The sequence below is a fragment of the Sarcophilus harrisii genome, chromosome 4 (assembly GCF_902635505.1).
Source record: "Sarcophilus harrisii chromosome 4, mSarHar1.11, whole genome shotgun sequence".
Lineage (NCBI taxonomy): Eukaryota > Metazoa > Chordata > Mammalia > Dasyuromorphia > Dasyuridae > Sarcophilus > Sarcophilus harrisii.
The window spans coordinates 307874378-307890935 of NC_045429.1; the positions used below are offsets into that span (position 1 = coordinate 307874378).

At 37.3% G+C, this 16558-nt stretch overlaps 1 protein-coding gene across 1 annotated transcript; it reads left to right on the plus strand.

The window, feature by feature from the left end:
- The first annotated feature begins 823 nt into the window (after positions 1-823).
- On the plus strand, positions 824-12667 carry MRPL12 (mitochondrial ribosomal protein L12). Its single transcript, XM_003768609.4, has 5 exons — positions 824-972; positions 2192-2381; positions 2785-2862; positions 9429-9566; positions 9794-12667. The coding sequence occupies exons 1-5, from the start codon at positions 899-901 to the stop codon at positions 9908-9910; spliced, it is 597 nt and encodes a 198-aa protein (XP_003768657.1). The 5' UTR covers positions 824-898; the 3' UTR covers positions 9911-12667.
- Positions 12668-16558: the final 3891 nt, after the last annotated feature.

Below are 16558 nucleotides of genomic sequence, written 5' to 3' on the forward strand. Positions count from 1 at the left end.
GCAAACCAAAGTTTTTCATTTTCTCAATCTTAGGCTGTGAACTTCTTCAGAGCTTCCCCTCCCCCCACCCTTTTTCATTCTTAAAAAAAATAAAGGGGAGGAGTGAACCTTTGTGTTCCCTGGGCATTAGGACCGTGCCTACAACACGACAGGCTTTTGCTTAAATGTTTTTTGACAAATACGAAGCAGCTTGATGTGGTTAAACAAGGGGTCATGGGCTACTTTGGAAATGCGCCCGATACCTGCTCCTTGATACTCCACGGGATGTCTCCTTAGAGCAGGGGCTCGTTTTCGGCGCGCGGGGAGGAGGGAGGAGGGAGGAGGGAGGAGGGAGGAGGGAGGAGGGAGGAGGGAGGGGAGGAGGAGGAGGGAGGAGGGAGGAGGAGGAGGGAGGAGGAGGAGGGAGGAGGGAGGAGGGAGGAGGGAGGAGGGAGGAGGGAGGAGGGAGGAGGGAGGAGGGAGGAGGGGTTCCCAGGGCTCAGCACAGCACTTGGCGTGTGGCCGGCCTTTAAAATATGGTTGTCTGAACCATCTGCCCAAAGTAGCAGATTCCCAACTTTACTACATTTACTTTAATCTAAGTAAAAAACATACGAAGCAAAATTATTCATGCATTTTATCTTCACCATAGCACTCGGCAGCAAAGGGCCCGAGCCGCAGCTCTGTAACTAAGCACGCTTAAAACTAGGCGCATCATTTGCTAGTCTCCACTTTCTCTGAGCCTCCTCGCACAGCGCGGGAATTGTGGGTAACCCTTAAGCAACGAGACGGAGGCTGGCCCATGGTAGAGCGTCCCTGGCCAGTGCACTTCCGGGTCAGCGAGAGCCGCCTCTGGGTGGGCTAGAGTGTCGCCTTCCGCCTGTGCAGCCGCGTGAGTGACCTTCTCGCGCCCACGACGATGCTGGCCGCGGCTGCTCACCCCCTGCGGGGGCCCTGCTTGAGGTTCCGGGCCGCGGCCCTGCTCCAGAACAGGTACCCGAACCGGGCCGGGATCGGTGGGGTTGGGTCTCCGGGGCTCTGGGCGGAGTAGGAGCCGCGGCCTGAAAGCATGAGGCCGGGAAGGGTGTCTTGCCGGGGCAGGTTTTTCTCGGAGCCCGCGGCCTTTTGTCGGGGACTCGTGTATCCTCCATTCAGGAGTCTGCGACCCCTTGGCCAAGAGCTCGCGGACCCCCCCATCTGGATCCCCTCCCCGTGATGGAGCTCGCACCCGCAGACAAAGACGGCCCCGTGAAGTGGGTCCTCGTACCTACTAAAAAGGGTTCGGTGACATTTCCCCTCTGACCTTTGTACCACCCTTGCCTGGGTTCTTACCTAGCCCGGGGCTAGAGCAGGTTCTGGGCTCTGCCCGTGTGACCTTGGGCCGCTCACTCCTTGCGGTCGGTTAAGGGGTGGGGGAGATGGAAAGGTACATCCGTCTCATTCACTCCTCTTGCTAATCTCTAGGTGCAGTTTTTATTTCCACTCTGCTTAAATGACTTGGCTAGTAAATGCCTGAGGCTAGATTTGAATTCACGGTTTGCTTACTCCAGCCCCAGGCTACCTTCTGTCTCTGTAGGGCATAAGATAGTGATTGGAGCTTTCAATGCTTTGGGTTTTTGGTTTTTTTTTTTTTCCTCCTGAGTAACATGAGGGGGTTGAAATATCAGGTTTTTAACCCGATATGTACATTAAGATTTCAGAAGTTTTCTCTTCATTGATGGGAACATTTTTTTCTGTTTTATTCCAGTAATTGGTTTCCTTTGTAACCAAATATATTTCAACAAGCTATCATTTATATAGAACTTTTTATTCATGCATTTATTGTTTTATTTTACATTTGTACAGCTAGTTTCAAAGAACTTTACAAGTATTAACTTCATTTTTTGCAGTTAAGGAAACAGGCAAACAGATTTAAGTGACTTCTCAGGGTCACACACAGCTAGGAAATATCTAAGGCAGGATTTGAACACGACTCTAGGTACCTTGTATATATCATATAAAACATACAAGACATTCTGAGGGGGAGACTATGGGTTTCACCAGATTGCAAAAAGGTCTATAATGCAAAAGCTGTTTTTGGACTGGGTATTTATAGTATCTCCTAACTTTTAAGGTATGTTTATAATACCATTGTTGGGTTCCAGCTCTACAATTTCCCTTTGCTCACTTGCTGGGTTGTGACAGTCTCTTATTTGAATGGGGCTGGGTGTAGGCTGCCATTATTGGGTGTTTGTGCCCTGAGGCTCATGAGAACCAGCTGTCATCGAAGAAGAAGTGATACTCTGGCTGGAGCCACTCTGGACAATGCTCCCAAGCAGTACCCTCCTAAGATTCAGCAGTTAGTACAGGACATCGCTGGCCTTACTCTACTGGAAATCTCTGATCTCAACGAGTTACTGAAGGTAATAATAAGAGTTATAATTTATACAGTACTTTAAGGTTTGCAAATCATTTTCCTTATTTCATCTTACAACAATGAAATGAGGTAGGGGTCCTCATTTTACAGATGAAGAAACTGAGGCAGAAGAGTTATGTGACTTTCTCAGAGTTGCATAGCTAGTGAGAATCTGAGGACAGGATTTGAAGTTGGTTATCTTTCTTATTGCAAGTCCAATACTCTTAGCCATTTAGCTCTATTAACCTAGACAATGGAGAATCACAGATTTGCTGAGTTGGATATTAAATCAGTGTCTTTTTCCAGACATGAGTGGGAGAATGTCAGGTTTTGAGTAAGTTTCTCCCATCAATACTTAGTTTAGACTATGAAATGCCAATTGTTTGATTTTATTCCTTATATTCCTACAGAAAACATTGAAGATTCAGGATGTGGTGCCAATGGGTGGCATGGTACCAAATGCTGCCACTGCAAAGGTAGTTCCTGAGGTAAGTTCTGGAACTGTTAAAAAGGTAAATTCTCTTTCTCTCTTTTTTTTTTTCCTTCCAACTTTTCTCCAACTCAGGGTCATGAAGATATTTCAACTCTTGAAATATCCTCATGACATTGTATCATTTTACCCATCATTTTACATTTCCCCCTCCCATTATGTCCTATGGCTTAGCAGCACTGTATGAAACAATTTGATGAAAAATTTGCATTTGCACTTATGTAGAATGTAATTCCATGTTAGTCATGTTATGAAAGAAAATACAGAGCACACCCCCCCCCCCCCAAACAAACAAACAAAACACTAACACCAAACCCCAAGAACAAGTTTTTTAAAAAAGTATCTTTTGATCTGTATTCAGGCTTCATCAGTTCTTTCACTGGAGAAAGATAGCATTTTTTGTCATAAGCCCTTGGGTCACTGTATTGCTAAAAACCACTTTAAGGCATTCACAGTTGATCATTGCACAGTATTGCTGTTACTGTATACATTGTTTTCCTGGTTCTGCACACTTTGCATCAGTTCATATAAGTTTTCTCAGTTTTACTGAAAGCATTCTGCTTGTCATTTCTTATAGTACAGTAGTATTCCATCATAATCATGTACCACAATTACTTTAGCCACTCCCCAATCCTCTCAGTTTCCAATTCTTTGCCACCCTAAAAAGAGTTTCTATAAATATTGTACAAGTCCTTTTTTCTTTGATCATTTTGGGATATAAGCCTAATGGTGGTATTGTTGGGCTTAAGGTTATACAGTTTTATAGCCCTTTGCCCATAGTTCCAAATTGTTGGTTATTGCTGGATTAAAAGGTATGCATTTTTTTTTCTTGAGAGTTTGTTTATTGGGGGGAGATCTATGGGGTATTTTTGCAGCATGACTTTTATGGAAATATTTTGCATAACTTAATGTGCTTCTCAATGGGGAGGAAGAGTCTAGGACATTTAAAAATAAATGTAAGAATGTTATTTTACATGTAGCTGGGGAAAATGTTAAAATATGTATATATATTTTTTAAAAGATAAGAATTCTGAATAAATTACTATGCATGTAAACATATAAAGGCTATGCAGTTTTCTAACACTTTGGGCATAGCTCCAAATTGCTTTCCAGAATGATGGGATCGTTTCACAATTCCATAAATAGTGCTTTTTGAATCTTGTCATCCAGTTTATTAGCTATTTCTTTCTCCAAAGGACAGGACCAGGAGAGGCAGATTAATGTTACAAAGGGGCCAGTTTAAGTTTGATGTCAAAAGAAACATCCAAACAATCAGTGTACCTCAAGAGGAGAATGACTCCTTTGAGTGTGTCCCTGCTTTAGAGAAAGCTCAGATAGAAGCTGGATACAGTGGGAGTCAGGAAGACCTGAGATCACATCCAGCCTCAGTCATTTAGTAGGTGTAAGACTCTGGATAAGTCACTTAACCACTCTTACCTCACTTTCTTCATCTTTAAAATGAGAATAATAATAGTACCTATTTCACAGGATTACTATGAAGATCAAATGAAAATTTTTAAAGTGCTTAGCACATACTAAGTAATATATAAATGTTAACTATCTACTGTGTAAGTAGTGATATCATTTGGACTAGGTGGCTGCCATCGTGCCTTCTATCTCTCTGATTGTGTGACCAAGTCATATACAATATATATAAATACTCCCCCTCCTCCCACACATATATAGATACATCTTTCCCAGAACTTAGCACACACAGTACTGTAGTTACAGTAGCAAACTTTTAATGCTTTATGTATTGATTTGAAATTGAATTGAGCAAGATGAGAAGAGATGTTGAAATTCTGAATCTAACAATCTTTTTTTTTAAAAATTCATTTGTCAAGCTCCTGCTTTGTATTAGAACAACACAAGATAATGGGATTACAAAGATAAATAATTTGATAATTTTTGTAAAAGAAGCAGAGTGGTGTTGGATTTGGAATTATGGCTGGTTTCACATACTAGCTTTGTTTTTCACTGGCTGTGTGATTTTGGGGGTAGCAGCTCCTGGATTGTTTCTCTACCTATAAAAGAGTGAGTTGAACTAGACCAGTGTGTATCAGACTCGAATAGAAATTAGGGATGACTGATCCATATATCAGAATCCCTGCAGGTTGCTTATTGACTTAATTTTTAAACATAATGTGATCTATGTATCTCATATTTTTATTTCATTAAGTATTTTCCAATTACATTTTAATATGGTTTTGGCCACATTCCAGAGAAATGGTGTGGGTTATATGAAGTAAATAAGCTGTGTGATTGACACCTTTGAAGTGAATAACTTCTAAAACTCTTCTAACTTTAAATCTATGATTCTTCTGGGGAAAGAATATTGCATATTTATATAACACTGAAGTTTGCAAAGCATTTATTTGTATTTTATGAGCTGTACAACAGTTGCCATTCCTCTTTCATATGAAGAAAATGCAACCCAAATAAGTCAAAGTATTTTCATGTGGTAACATAGTTATTACTATGTGTCAGAGAAAGGATTTGAACCCAAGTCCTTGGCTTCGTAAAGTCTAGACATCCTGTCTATTAATTCATCTCACTCTTCTCTTTTAAAATTTTATTCATATTGCCAGTTTAACAGAAATGAACATTTCAGTATGCTAAGAACAGAAAGGGGGATTATATGGCTGCATTGCTTTTCTTTTTTTTTTTTTGTATCATTATCCAATATTTCTCTTATATCACCCCCTCCATTAGAAGTTCTGCCTTATTACCATTAAGTAAAGTCAAACAAAACAGCATATTGGTTATGCCTAAAAGTGTCTTATTACGTATCTTTAGTCAATCACCTTTCCACCACCAAGCATGGTGGATATATAATTCATGATTAGTCATTACATTGATCCTAGCTCTGAAGTTGTCGTCTTTTTTTTTTTTTTTTGCAGTGTTCCTCATGTTTTTCTCTCAGTTCCATGCAACGCTTTTTAAAAGATTTCATTTTTTAAAAATTTGTGTTTCAAATTCTCTTCCTCCTTGCCCCTTCCTTGAGAAAGTAAGCAAAAGAATTCCCCCCCCAAAAAATAGTAAAAAATATATGCTAAGATTTGCATTTAGATTCTTACCTATTCTTTTGGAAGTGAGTAGCATTTTTCATCATTAGGCCTTTGGAAATGTCTTCGAATTGCTGAAATTAAGTCATTCTCTTGATCATCATACAATATTGCTATTCCTTTGTACGGTGTTCTTTTGGCTCTCACTGAATCATTTCATATAAGTCTTACAAAGTTTTCTGAAAGCATCTTTTCATTTTTTTATAACACAGTAGTATTCTATCACAATCATATACTACAACTTATTCAGCTATTTCCCAGTTGATAGGCATTTCCTCAATTTCTAATTCTGTTACTAAAAAAGGAGTTTCTATAAACATTACTGGACATATAGGATCTTTTTTCTTTGATCTCTGGAATTTAGACTTAACAGTGATATTGTTGGGTTAAAAGGTGTTAAAAGGTATTTTTCCCATTTTCCATACTCTCCTAATTTTCTTATGATATCACTCTTCATGTCTAAATCATATATCCATTTTAACCTTATATAGTGTGGTGTTGATCTATCCCTAGTTTCTGCCAAACTGCTTTCTAAGTTTTCCCAGTAATTTTTGTTAGATAGTGAGTTAGGTTTATCAAATACTACAGTACTGTGGTCATTTATTACTGTGTATTGTGTACTCATTCACCAGTCGGTTTTTTAGCCAGTACCAGATTGTTTTGATGATTATTGCTTTGAGCTCTGAAGTCTTTCAAAATTATTTTTGCAGAATTATTGTGTTCAGTATGTAAATTGTTCTCCTGGTTCTGCTTACTTTGGAAAAGTTAATACAAGATTTCCCCAGTTTCTCTGAATCTGTCATATTTTTAATTTTCTTGAATTGTTTATATCATATGTATACATCATGTACAAAAATTTTAGTGGCATGTTGTTTCTAATTTTTTATTAAAACAAAAAATGCTACTAAACTATTTTTGTACATATAGGGCCTTTCTTGATCTCTGGGGGCTATATTTATTGATCATTAGCAGGTCAAAGAACATACACAGTTTAGTGACTTTGGGGGAATATTTCCCCCAAATTTTTTTTGAATGATTGGACCAGTTTACAGATCCATCAACAATGCCTTAGTGTGCCTGTCCTTTCACAGCCCTTTTAACAATTGAATTTTCGTCTTTCGTCATCTTTGCCAATCCAGTGGGTATGAAGTAGAATCTCAGAAATTTCCTTTAAAAAAAAAAAAAAAGATTTAGAATTTTTTTCATGATTGTTAATAGCTTGCATTTTTTTTCTTTGCAAAACTGCTTGTTAAATATTTTGATCATTTATCTATTGAAGAATGGCACTTGTTCATATATATTCATTTGTATTAGTTCTCTAACGTCTTAGAGGTAGATCAGAGAAACTTGCTGCAGATTTTTTCTCCGATTAACTTTCCATTCTAATTTTAACTTGTGTTATATCTTAAATGAGTTTTGATGCCTTTTCAGGAGGAGCAGTTGAGAATGAAAATGGCAGAAAAAAGTGACAATATACCTTATAATTGCCGGAATTGCAAATTTTTTCATTTATGATCCTTTTTATTTGTCTAGTTAAGAATTGTTCTCCATCCAGTTTGAAAAATTTGGAAGTTTTTTTTAATCTTCTAGTTTTATTTGTGCACCCTTTTTTAAAATTTCCTCAACAAATTAACTTTTTTTAAAAATTTTTAATAGCTTTTTATTTACAAATTATATGCATGGGTAATTTTACAGCATTGACAATTGCCAAACCTTTTGTGCCAATTTTTCCCCTCCTTCCCACCCGCTCCCCTAGATGTCAGGATGACCAATACATGTTAAATATATTAAAGTATAAATTAAATACAAAATAAGTATACATGTCCAAACTGTTATTTTGCTGTACAAAAAGAATCGGGCTCTGAAATATTGTACAATTAGCCTGTGAAGGAAATCAAAAATGCAGACAGGCAAAAATATAGGGATTGGGAATTCAATGTAATGTTCTTGGTCATCTCCCAGAGTTCTTTCGCTGGGTGTAGCTGGTTCATTTCATTCCTGCTCCATTGGAACTGATTTGGTTCATCTCATTGCTGAAGATGACCAGGTCTATCAGAATTGATCATCATATAGTATTGTAATTGAAGTATATAATGATTTCCTGGCCCTGCTCATTTCACTCAGTATCAATTTGTGTAAGTCTCTCCAGGCTTTGAAGTCATTCTGTTGGTCATTTCTTACCGAACAGTAATATTCCATAATATTCATATACCACAATTTATTCAGCCATTCTCCAATTGATGGGCATCTACTCAGTTTCCAGTTTCTGGCCACTACAAAGAGGGCTGCCACAAACATTCTTTGTGTACGCTTTTATATGTTGGTCATGTATCTTATTGGAGCTTATTGTGGTATGATGTGAGATTTGGTCTTATTTCTGCTGTGCTGCTTTTCTGGTTTTCCTAGTAGTTTTTGTTGAATGGGAAATTCTTAGCCCAATAATTGTTGTCTTTAGATTTAGCAAACCCTATGTTTAGTTTTAATTGCTTTTGGGTCTTAGATTACTTTTCCACTGATCAATATTTATATTTTCATAATTTGTATAAATAGTTTTGATGATTACTTTTTTATACTACATTTTAAGATCTAATTCTGGAAGGCTGCCTTCCCACACTTTTTTTTTTTCATTATTTCCTGTGAGATTCTTGATCTTTTTTTGTTGTTCTTATTCTATTTATGTAACTCTTAGTTTCTTGATAGGTTTGTAAATTTATTTAGAGTAATTTATTTATTATATTGTCATAGCAATCACAAGAGTGTTTTGTAGTTGTCTTCATATAAGAGCAAGGTGTGTCTTGATTGATGAGTGCCAGGTATTTTATACTTTTTGTAATTATTTTGAATGGGACTTCTTTTTTCTGTTCCTGCATTTTAATAACATGTAGAAAAGCTGATTGTTTTATATCTTTTTTTGTTGTTGTTGAGACAATTGGGGTTAAGTCACTTGCCCAGGGTCACACAGCTAGGAAGTGTTGAGTGTCTGAGACTAGATTTGAACTCAGGTCCTCTTGACATCAGGGGTGGTGCTCTATCCACTGTGCCACCTAGTTGCCCCAGTTGTTTTATATCTTACTACGCTACTGGAGTTGTTTCATTTAATTTTCTTTGAATTTGTAAGGTTTTCTAAACCGTGTTATTAGCATATAATGATAATTATTTTTCTTTCCTATACTATTCCTTTTTTTTTTTTTTTAAATTTAAATTCTCTTATTGCAAAGGCTAGCATTTCTACAACTATTTCAAATAGTAGTGGTAATAAGAGGCATCCTTGCTTTTACAATGGATCTTGCTGGACAAGTGAAATAGCTGAATCTTTGAGTTCTGTATACCTCTAAAGCTCTGGTGCTTAAATAAATATAATGTTATAATAATTGACAGTTATAAAATCACTTGTATGTATATTATCTCATTTGATATTGAGGTCCCTTAGCTAACTTTCTTTTAGAAAGTAGGCAGGGGGATCCGGCTTTCACTTTTCCTTTTCCTATTCTCATTCTAGGTAGCAGAAGAGGAAGAAATGCCCAAGCAGAAGGAACGAACACATTTCACTGTTAAGCTGACGGAAGCCAAGCCTGTGGATAAAGTGAAACTAATCAAGGAAATAAAGAATTACATTCAAGGCATAAACCTTGTCCAGGTATGAAGATTTCTTATTCAAGGACATTATAGGCCTCTGATTAATGGTTTCAAAGTTAAGAGACTCTCTATTTTCTGCATCCCCCACAAATTTTCCCTTAAGAGTCCTTGTGCCATGATCATAATGATGCAGTTGCCCCAGGCTTGATCCTTCAGCAAAGAACCAGGCCTACTATAAAGGTTCACAGGGCTTTTATGGTTGTAATTCTCCACTTCTCTTCATTTCAGGCAAAGAAGCTGGTAGAATCTTTACCCCAGGAAATCAAAGCCAATGTTGCCAAATCAGAAGCAGAGAAGATTAAAGCAGCCTTGGAAGCAGCTGGTGGCACTGTGATTTTGGAGTAGGAGTTTGGTACTCTGAAGGACTTGTACAAAGTGAGACTTACTCCAGTCCAGTCTGACCACTTGGGCAGTAGCCCCATGTGTATTCCTGCTGCCTGAAAACCTGAACAGATGCGCTTAACCATTGTGGGTAGTTTTGAGTGAGAACTTTCTCAGCTTTTCAGGAAACTCTGTTCTGGGAGGGAGAAGCTCATCTGTCCCAGGCCCTTTTAAAAGGCTACTATGAAGAAGGACTCTGAAACATAAGAGTGGGGAGCAAGTTTGTTCAAACAGTAGCCTATGAGGAAAATATATTATTACCCAGAATTCCAGTGTGTTTAGAATTGTGTGCTGAAGACCAGTAACAGGCAGCCAAGAATTGACACAGCAATATCTTTAACTACCAAAGTTAGATGTTGGGGGATAACCTAGGATTGTGGGGTGGTCCGGGCCTTAAATCTACCTGCCTGTTCTCTTTGTTGTGTTGCCAGTTATACACTGTTTTTCTCAAGCCCCTAAGAAACGGTACTGATCTCTCATTTTCACCATTTCATTGTGGTGTCTATAGTACACTGACTATATGATGGTATTGTTGGTTTAAAGAAACAAAAACTCAGACACCATTGCCTCAGCAAGCTAATATTCTGATTGGGGGGACGGTACATATACATAAATGTTTAACAGTATAAGGTATTACAGGAGATGGGACAGACAAGTAGCATAGGAATTATGAAAGCTTGCTCATCCAGAATATAGAAAAGGTTATCTGAGAAAGATGGGGTTCAAGAAAGACCTTAAAGGAAGGATTGGGTTTATGGAAATGGAGGAAGAAGGTATTTAAAGCAGGAAGAGTAGTGGGATCAAAATAGGAGCAAAAGTGTTCTGGATGTATTTAGGGAATAAGTAAATTAGATTGGCTAGGAAGCTATGGTAGAGCATATGGGAAAAGGCTTTAGAAGGCCTTGAATCCCAAGCTAAGGAATTTGGGTGTTTAATTCACCCACAAATATCAAAACCCGAGGGAATGGGAGATGGTAGCTTAAAAGGTGAGCCAGTTTTATAACTTAACTTAGTTGAGCTCAGCTTTAGGGATGATCCCTGTATAGCTTCTCTAAACTTGGAAGGGATTAGAACCAGTAATACTGCATACTAATTATCCAGGATAGACCACTGCTTGCCCAGCTTAAGAAAGAACAGCATATATCTCACAAGGCAGTCTTGGGCGGGGAATGGAAGCGGGGGCAATGGATAGAGCACTAGTCCTGTTGTCAGGAGACCTTAGTTAAAATTTGGCCTCAGACATTTGATACTTACTACCTATGTAACCCCAATTGCCTCATTAACTCACCAAAACAACAATAACAACAAAAACCAAAACACACAAGCCTAGGAGGTTCAGCAGACAAGGAGTTAGGAGACGTTTGACCACCTCGTGTGTGTAAAGAAGTCTTTAGAAGACAGAAAAAGTGATCTAAAGCTTCCTAATCTCAGGGGCCTTCCCCAGACTTTTCCCTTGGTTTTGCCTATGTAATTACTGAAGAGTTAATGATTTACCTAGATAGTCTTGGGGCATCTGATCCTTCCCTGAATCTTCCTGTTTGCTCTCTGGGGTGTGACGGTCTCCTTGCAAGGTGATTGCTCAGAGCAGGGGTGAAGCTAACCATTTTCTAGCATCTATTTCCTTTGACATTTATCCCCAGGAACAAAGATAGAATCATAAAAATCAAAAAAATTGAATGGAAGGCTTATGCCCAAATCTCAAGTCATTCTATGTTCTGATCCTACCTGGTTACAACTGTACTTCTTCCTTTTCTAAACTCGTCTCTGGTAATACAGTTACATGAGATCTTTTTTACATTTTTACTTTTAGGCCTAGCTTTCGAATGAATATAAAAAAATAGTCTCGATTTCAAGACTATTCTAACCTGAGCAAGAACTCCCTCTACCATATACCCAAAAAAATAGCTCTTATTTAAAGATTGGAGAGGAAACCTGCTACTTTCCAAAGAAACTCATTTTACCTTTGGTTAACTATTAGGCTAAGCATCCCTAGTTCCCGCAGCTGATCTTCATATGCCATGATCCTGGACAGTACTTTGGTTTTCTTCCAAACTGTCTAAAGCAGAGATGGGGAACGTCTGGCCCTTGGGCCATATGAGGCTTGCAAAATCATTTGGTTCATTCCTGCCAGTGCAACTGCAGGCAAAGATGAGCTGAAAGCCAGGCACAACAACCTCCTGCTGCTTGAGTTTTAAGTTGATAATTTTGAATGGCCTGTGAATGATGTTATAAATATCCAAATACTCCTTGGCAGAAAAAAGGTTCCCCATCCCTGGTCTAAAGCATGTTAATGGTCTTTCTAAAATATGCCCACGACTCAACATAATACTCCACAAGTAGTCTAAGTTGGAGGAAGGGATCCTACATTCAGTGACAACATGGCTCCCTTTATGTATTGTAAGCTAACATTAGCTTTTTGGGGCCATAATTATATATTTAAGGAGCTTGTTTTATATTCAAACTCAAATCTTTTCCATCACACATCCTCCATTTTTTCCTGTGAAATTTGTCTTTTTTTAAAGTGTAAGAATTTATTCCTATTAAAATTCACCTTAGTAGATTTGGCTCACATTCTATCCTTTACACATCTGGGATCCTGACTCTTATTACCTAGTTATATATCATCTTCAAATTTGATAAATTTGGTATATGTGCTTTTAGTATAGGGCCAAACATAAGTTCCCTTTTTTTTTAATTAAAGCTTTTTATTTTCAAAACATATGCATGGATAATTTTTCAACATTAACCCTTGCAAAATCTTGTGTTCCAATTCCTTCCTCCCTTCCCCTAGATGGCAAGTAATCCAGTATACGTTAAGCATGGTAAAAATATATGTTAAATCCAACAGATGCATACATATTTACAATTACCTTGCCACATAAGAAAAATCAATCAAACAGGAAGAAAGTGAGAAAAAATAAGATTCAAGCAAACAACAACAAAGAGTGAAAATGTGAACCACACCCCACAGTTCTCTCTTCATGGCAAGATCTTTGGAACTGGTCTGAATCATCTATTGTTGGAAAGAACCACGTCCATCAGAATTGATCATATAATCTTTCTATTGCCATATACAATAATCTCCTGGTTCTACTCGCTTCACTCAGCATTAGTTCAAGTAAGTCTCCCCAGAACTTTCTAAAATCATCCTGCTGTGCTAATGGTTTCATATAGAACAATAATATTCCATAACATTCATATACCATAACTTTTCAACAATTCTCTAATTGATGGACATACACTAAGTTTCCAGTTTCTTGCCACTACAAAAAGAACTGCCACAAATATTTTTGCACATGTGGGTCTCTTTCCCTCCTTTAAGATCAAGCATAGGTTTCCTAGACAATTAACTAGAGCCCTTCCAAGTTGACACCTAATTATTAATGGCTATTTTTTTGGATCTAATTATTCAATTTCTTAATCCACTTTTTATCACATATTTCATCATCACAAGGATTGTATAGTTATTTTTCAAAAGCTTTTAGTATATAGATAAACTATATTCTATTCAGGCTTTATCTGTTTTTAGTAATAGTGACTTTTTTCCCATCTTTGTTATGTTCTTAAAGCTTAGTTTATCAGAGAGTACAATAGCTATCCTCTTTTATTTCTTTAGATTCTTCCTCAGCTACTCTGCCTCAGTTGTGATTTATTATTGGAATTAGCTTTCTTTTTTAAGAGTTGTTCAGTATCTGAGATATTTTGAGAATCTCTGACTATAGGATCATCCATGTCTTTGCTCTCTGAACTTTATTACTTATATTCTTAGTATTGGAACTGTGTATATGCACACATCAATACAAAGAATATGAATATGTAGAGGGTGTATGTGTCCATATATATGTGTTCTGTATATGTATCATAAAGGATGTGTCTATATATGTATACATATACATATGCAGTAAGAATTGTTTCTAGCTTGCTTTCCTATTTTTTTCTCCTGAACTCCTATGGTTGTTTATGTGCCATACACATTTGTTCACTGCTGTCATCTGGTTTAATGATTTTTCTTGGGCTTTTTTTTTTTTCTTCCCACCTTTTTCAAAATTTTTAGTTTCTTGTTTTCTGACTTGTCAGGATACCATCATTCTTAGCCTAAAGCTTGGTTCAGATGAACAAATCTTCTTTATCAACCTTAACTAAGTTGTCTATTCTTCATACTATATATATTGTCCTTTGTCTCCTAAAATCTTCAGCTGATGACTCCACTGTGAAACCCTAGAGATTAGCAGTCGGAAGAGCTCTGCTTCCTCAGAAATTGCCCACCAGGGGCAATGTTGGGCAGCTGGATTAGCCAAATAAAAAGCTGATTTTTGTACAAACAGTTCACTTCCTCACTATCTTTGTCACTGCTGTGGAGCTTTAGTTCAATGTTTGAATAATCAACTGATGGAACAAAATTGGACTAGCCCACTTCTTCTGGGTCTTCATTTTTCTCATATCTAATACAAGAGCTAGATGATTTCTTATGATTTCTACCAGATGTGATATGATATAGTTTTATGACTGGCATGGTTGATAGAAAGTGAGCAATGAAGTTGCAGTCTATGTGATCCCTTAATCCCTTAACCATAAAGTTCTCTAAGTACTTGCAAAGCAGACACCAAAGTTTCCTCACCTGGAAGTGTCATATCCAATCAGACCTTATCCTCATCTTTCATGATTCTTATAGTATAGGTCTAGAATTTAAAGAATCCTAGAAAAGATTACCTAGTTACCTCATTGCAAAATATACTTTTAATAATTATCTAGTCCATTCACTTTATTTTGCAAATGAGGGAATTAACCAAAAGTTTAGTGATTTGGCTAATATAACACTGCCAGAACTGAACCAGTTCACTACTACTCCTACTACTACTACTACCACCACCACCACCACCACCATCACACTTCCTTAAGCAGGCTCCATCATTTTACAGAGGAAGATAGGGAAGATAGAGAAGTGATGTGACTTGTCCACAGTGATTGCAGTATCTTAATTTTTTGCTCAGAAATTATTTGCCTAATGCACCTTACAAATTAATTGCTATGAAGGAGAGGATTTTCTGCCTTAAGAATTAGCACTATCATTTTTATGATGGCTTCAACCTTACTTGACTCAATCATATATTCAGAAAATCTAAACTATTCAAATCTGAACTGAAGCCCAAAGAGTTTTTGAGAATTTTAAATTTTATTTAAGTCTAATTCTTTGAGGATAGAAAGTCTTTGTTCTAAAGAACAATTCCTTGTTCTTTATTTAGCGAGAAGAAACAGATTAGATTTAACAGATTCTGTGATCAGAAATTCCATCCATATTTGGGTGGATAATTACTTCAGCCTTCATTGAAGGGGCCACTTAATTGAACGGCTAGATAATTTTGCTACTAATCTATCTCCTGCCTATGGATTTCCTCAGAAGTTCTTTATAAATTAATTGGGCAGTACTGAAAGTCAACAATGACTATAGAGGCAGATAGGTTTAGGTAAGTTACCTATTAAGGTAGCTATACACTGAGCTTTGACACACTATATTACATTAAAAAAACTGCGATTTTCTAATAACCTGGAAGAGATGAGATAATATCTCAGAGAAAGTGACCTTAGAGTTGGCTTCTGAAGAATGGATACCTTAGAATTCTGCAGTTACTGTAGGCTAGGTAAGGATGTCAGTTTGTTTTCTTGGGGTAGGACTTGGTACACAGAGTCGTGTATTTGCTGGGAGTTGAGAAGAGGTAGTATCCCGAGTACAGTTTCAGTTGTATTTGACTTAGCCTGTGACTAATTAGTGGGGAGTTTATTTTAGAAAGGAGCTTTAAAAAAACAACCTTGGTTGCCACAGCCCTCTTCATGGTCTCAGACACAAAGCACTTAGGTGTATTTCCTGGTACATCCTGATAATCCTTTAAATTCAGCTTGACATTTTCACTATCCAGAATTTATTTCAGGTCCTGTAAAATAAGGGGCCATAGAATTTAGAATAATTTAATGCTTTTAATTTAAAAATGTCAGAAATAATAATATGAGCAAGACTGAATTGTAAATTAAGGCAAAGCTCAGTGTGTTAACAGTGAACATGGAAAGTAGAGATGGATGGGGAAGTAGTCTGTTTGGGCTAGCTGAGCCATAGGTAAAAATATGCACTATTAAAGGTAAGATGAAGTCTTACTGAAAATTGGAAGATAAGAAAGGAAAAATTTCAGTGAAAGATTAAGTACTGCCCCATTGAGGTCTTCTAAGATGGAATAATAAAGAATAGCTGACATAAATATATTTCAAGAACTGATTTTATTGGTTTGGTTCATTACTTCCATTTAAGCCAACTTTGACTCCACATCATAGAGTACTTTATCAAGAATTGATGAAAATTATCTGGTAATCTGTTGATATCTGGTGATGAGCCTTTCCAAACTTAAATTGGTCTTCACAGAACAGAAACATCACTGACCTGTATTTGAAGCCTTCTAGTAGACCTGTTCTGGCACGGGTACTATTCAAGAAGACACCACTTTATTAGACACAGTGGGGCAATGGAAAAGAAAGAATAGGCTTAGCATTGGAAAGAAACTTGGGCATCATCTATTTTCAGTTTTATTAAAAAAAAATGTAATACTTTACTTTCCTCAATTACAT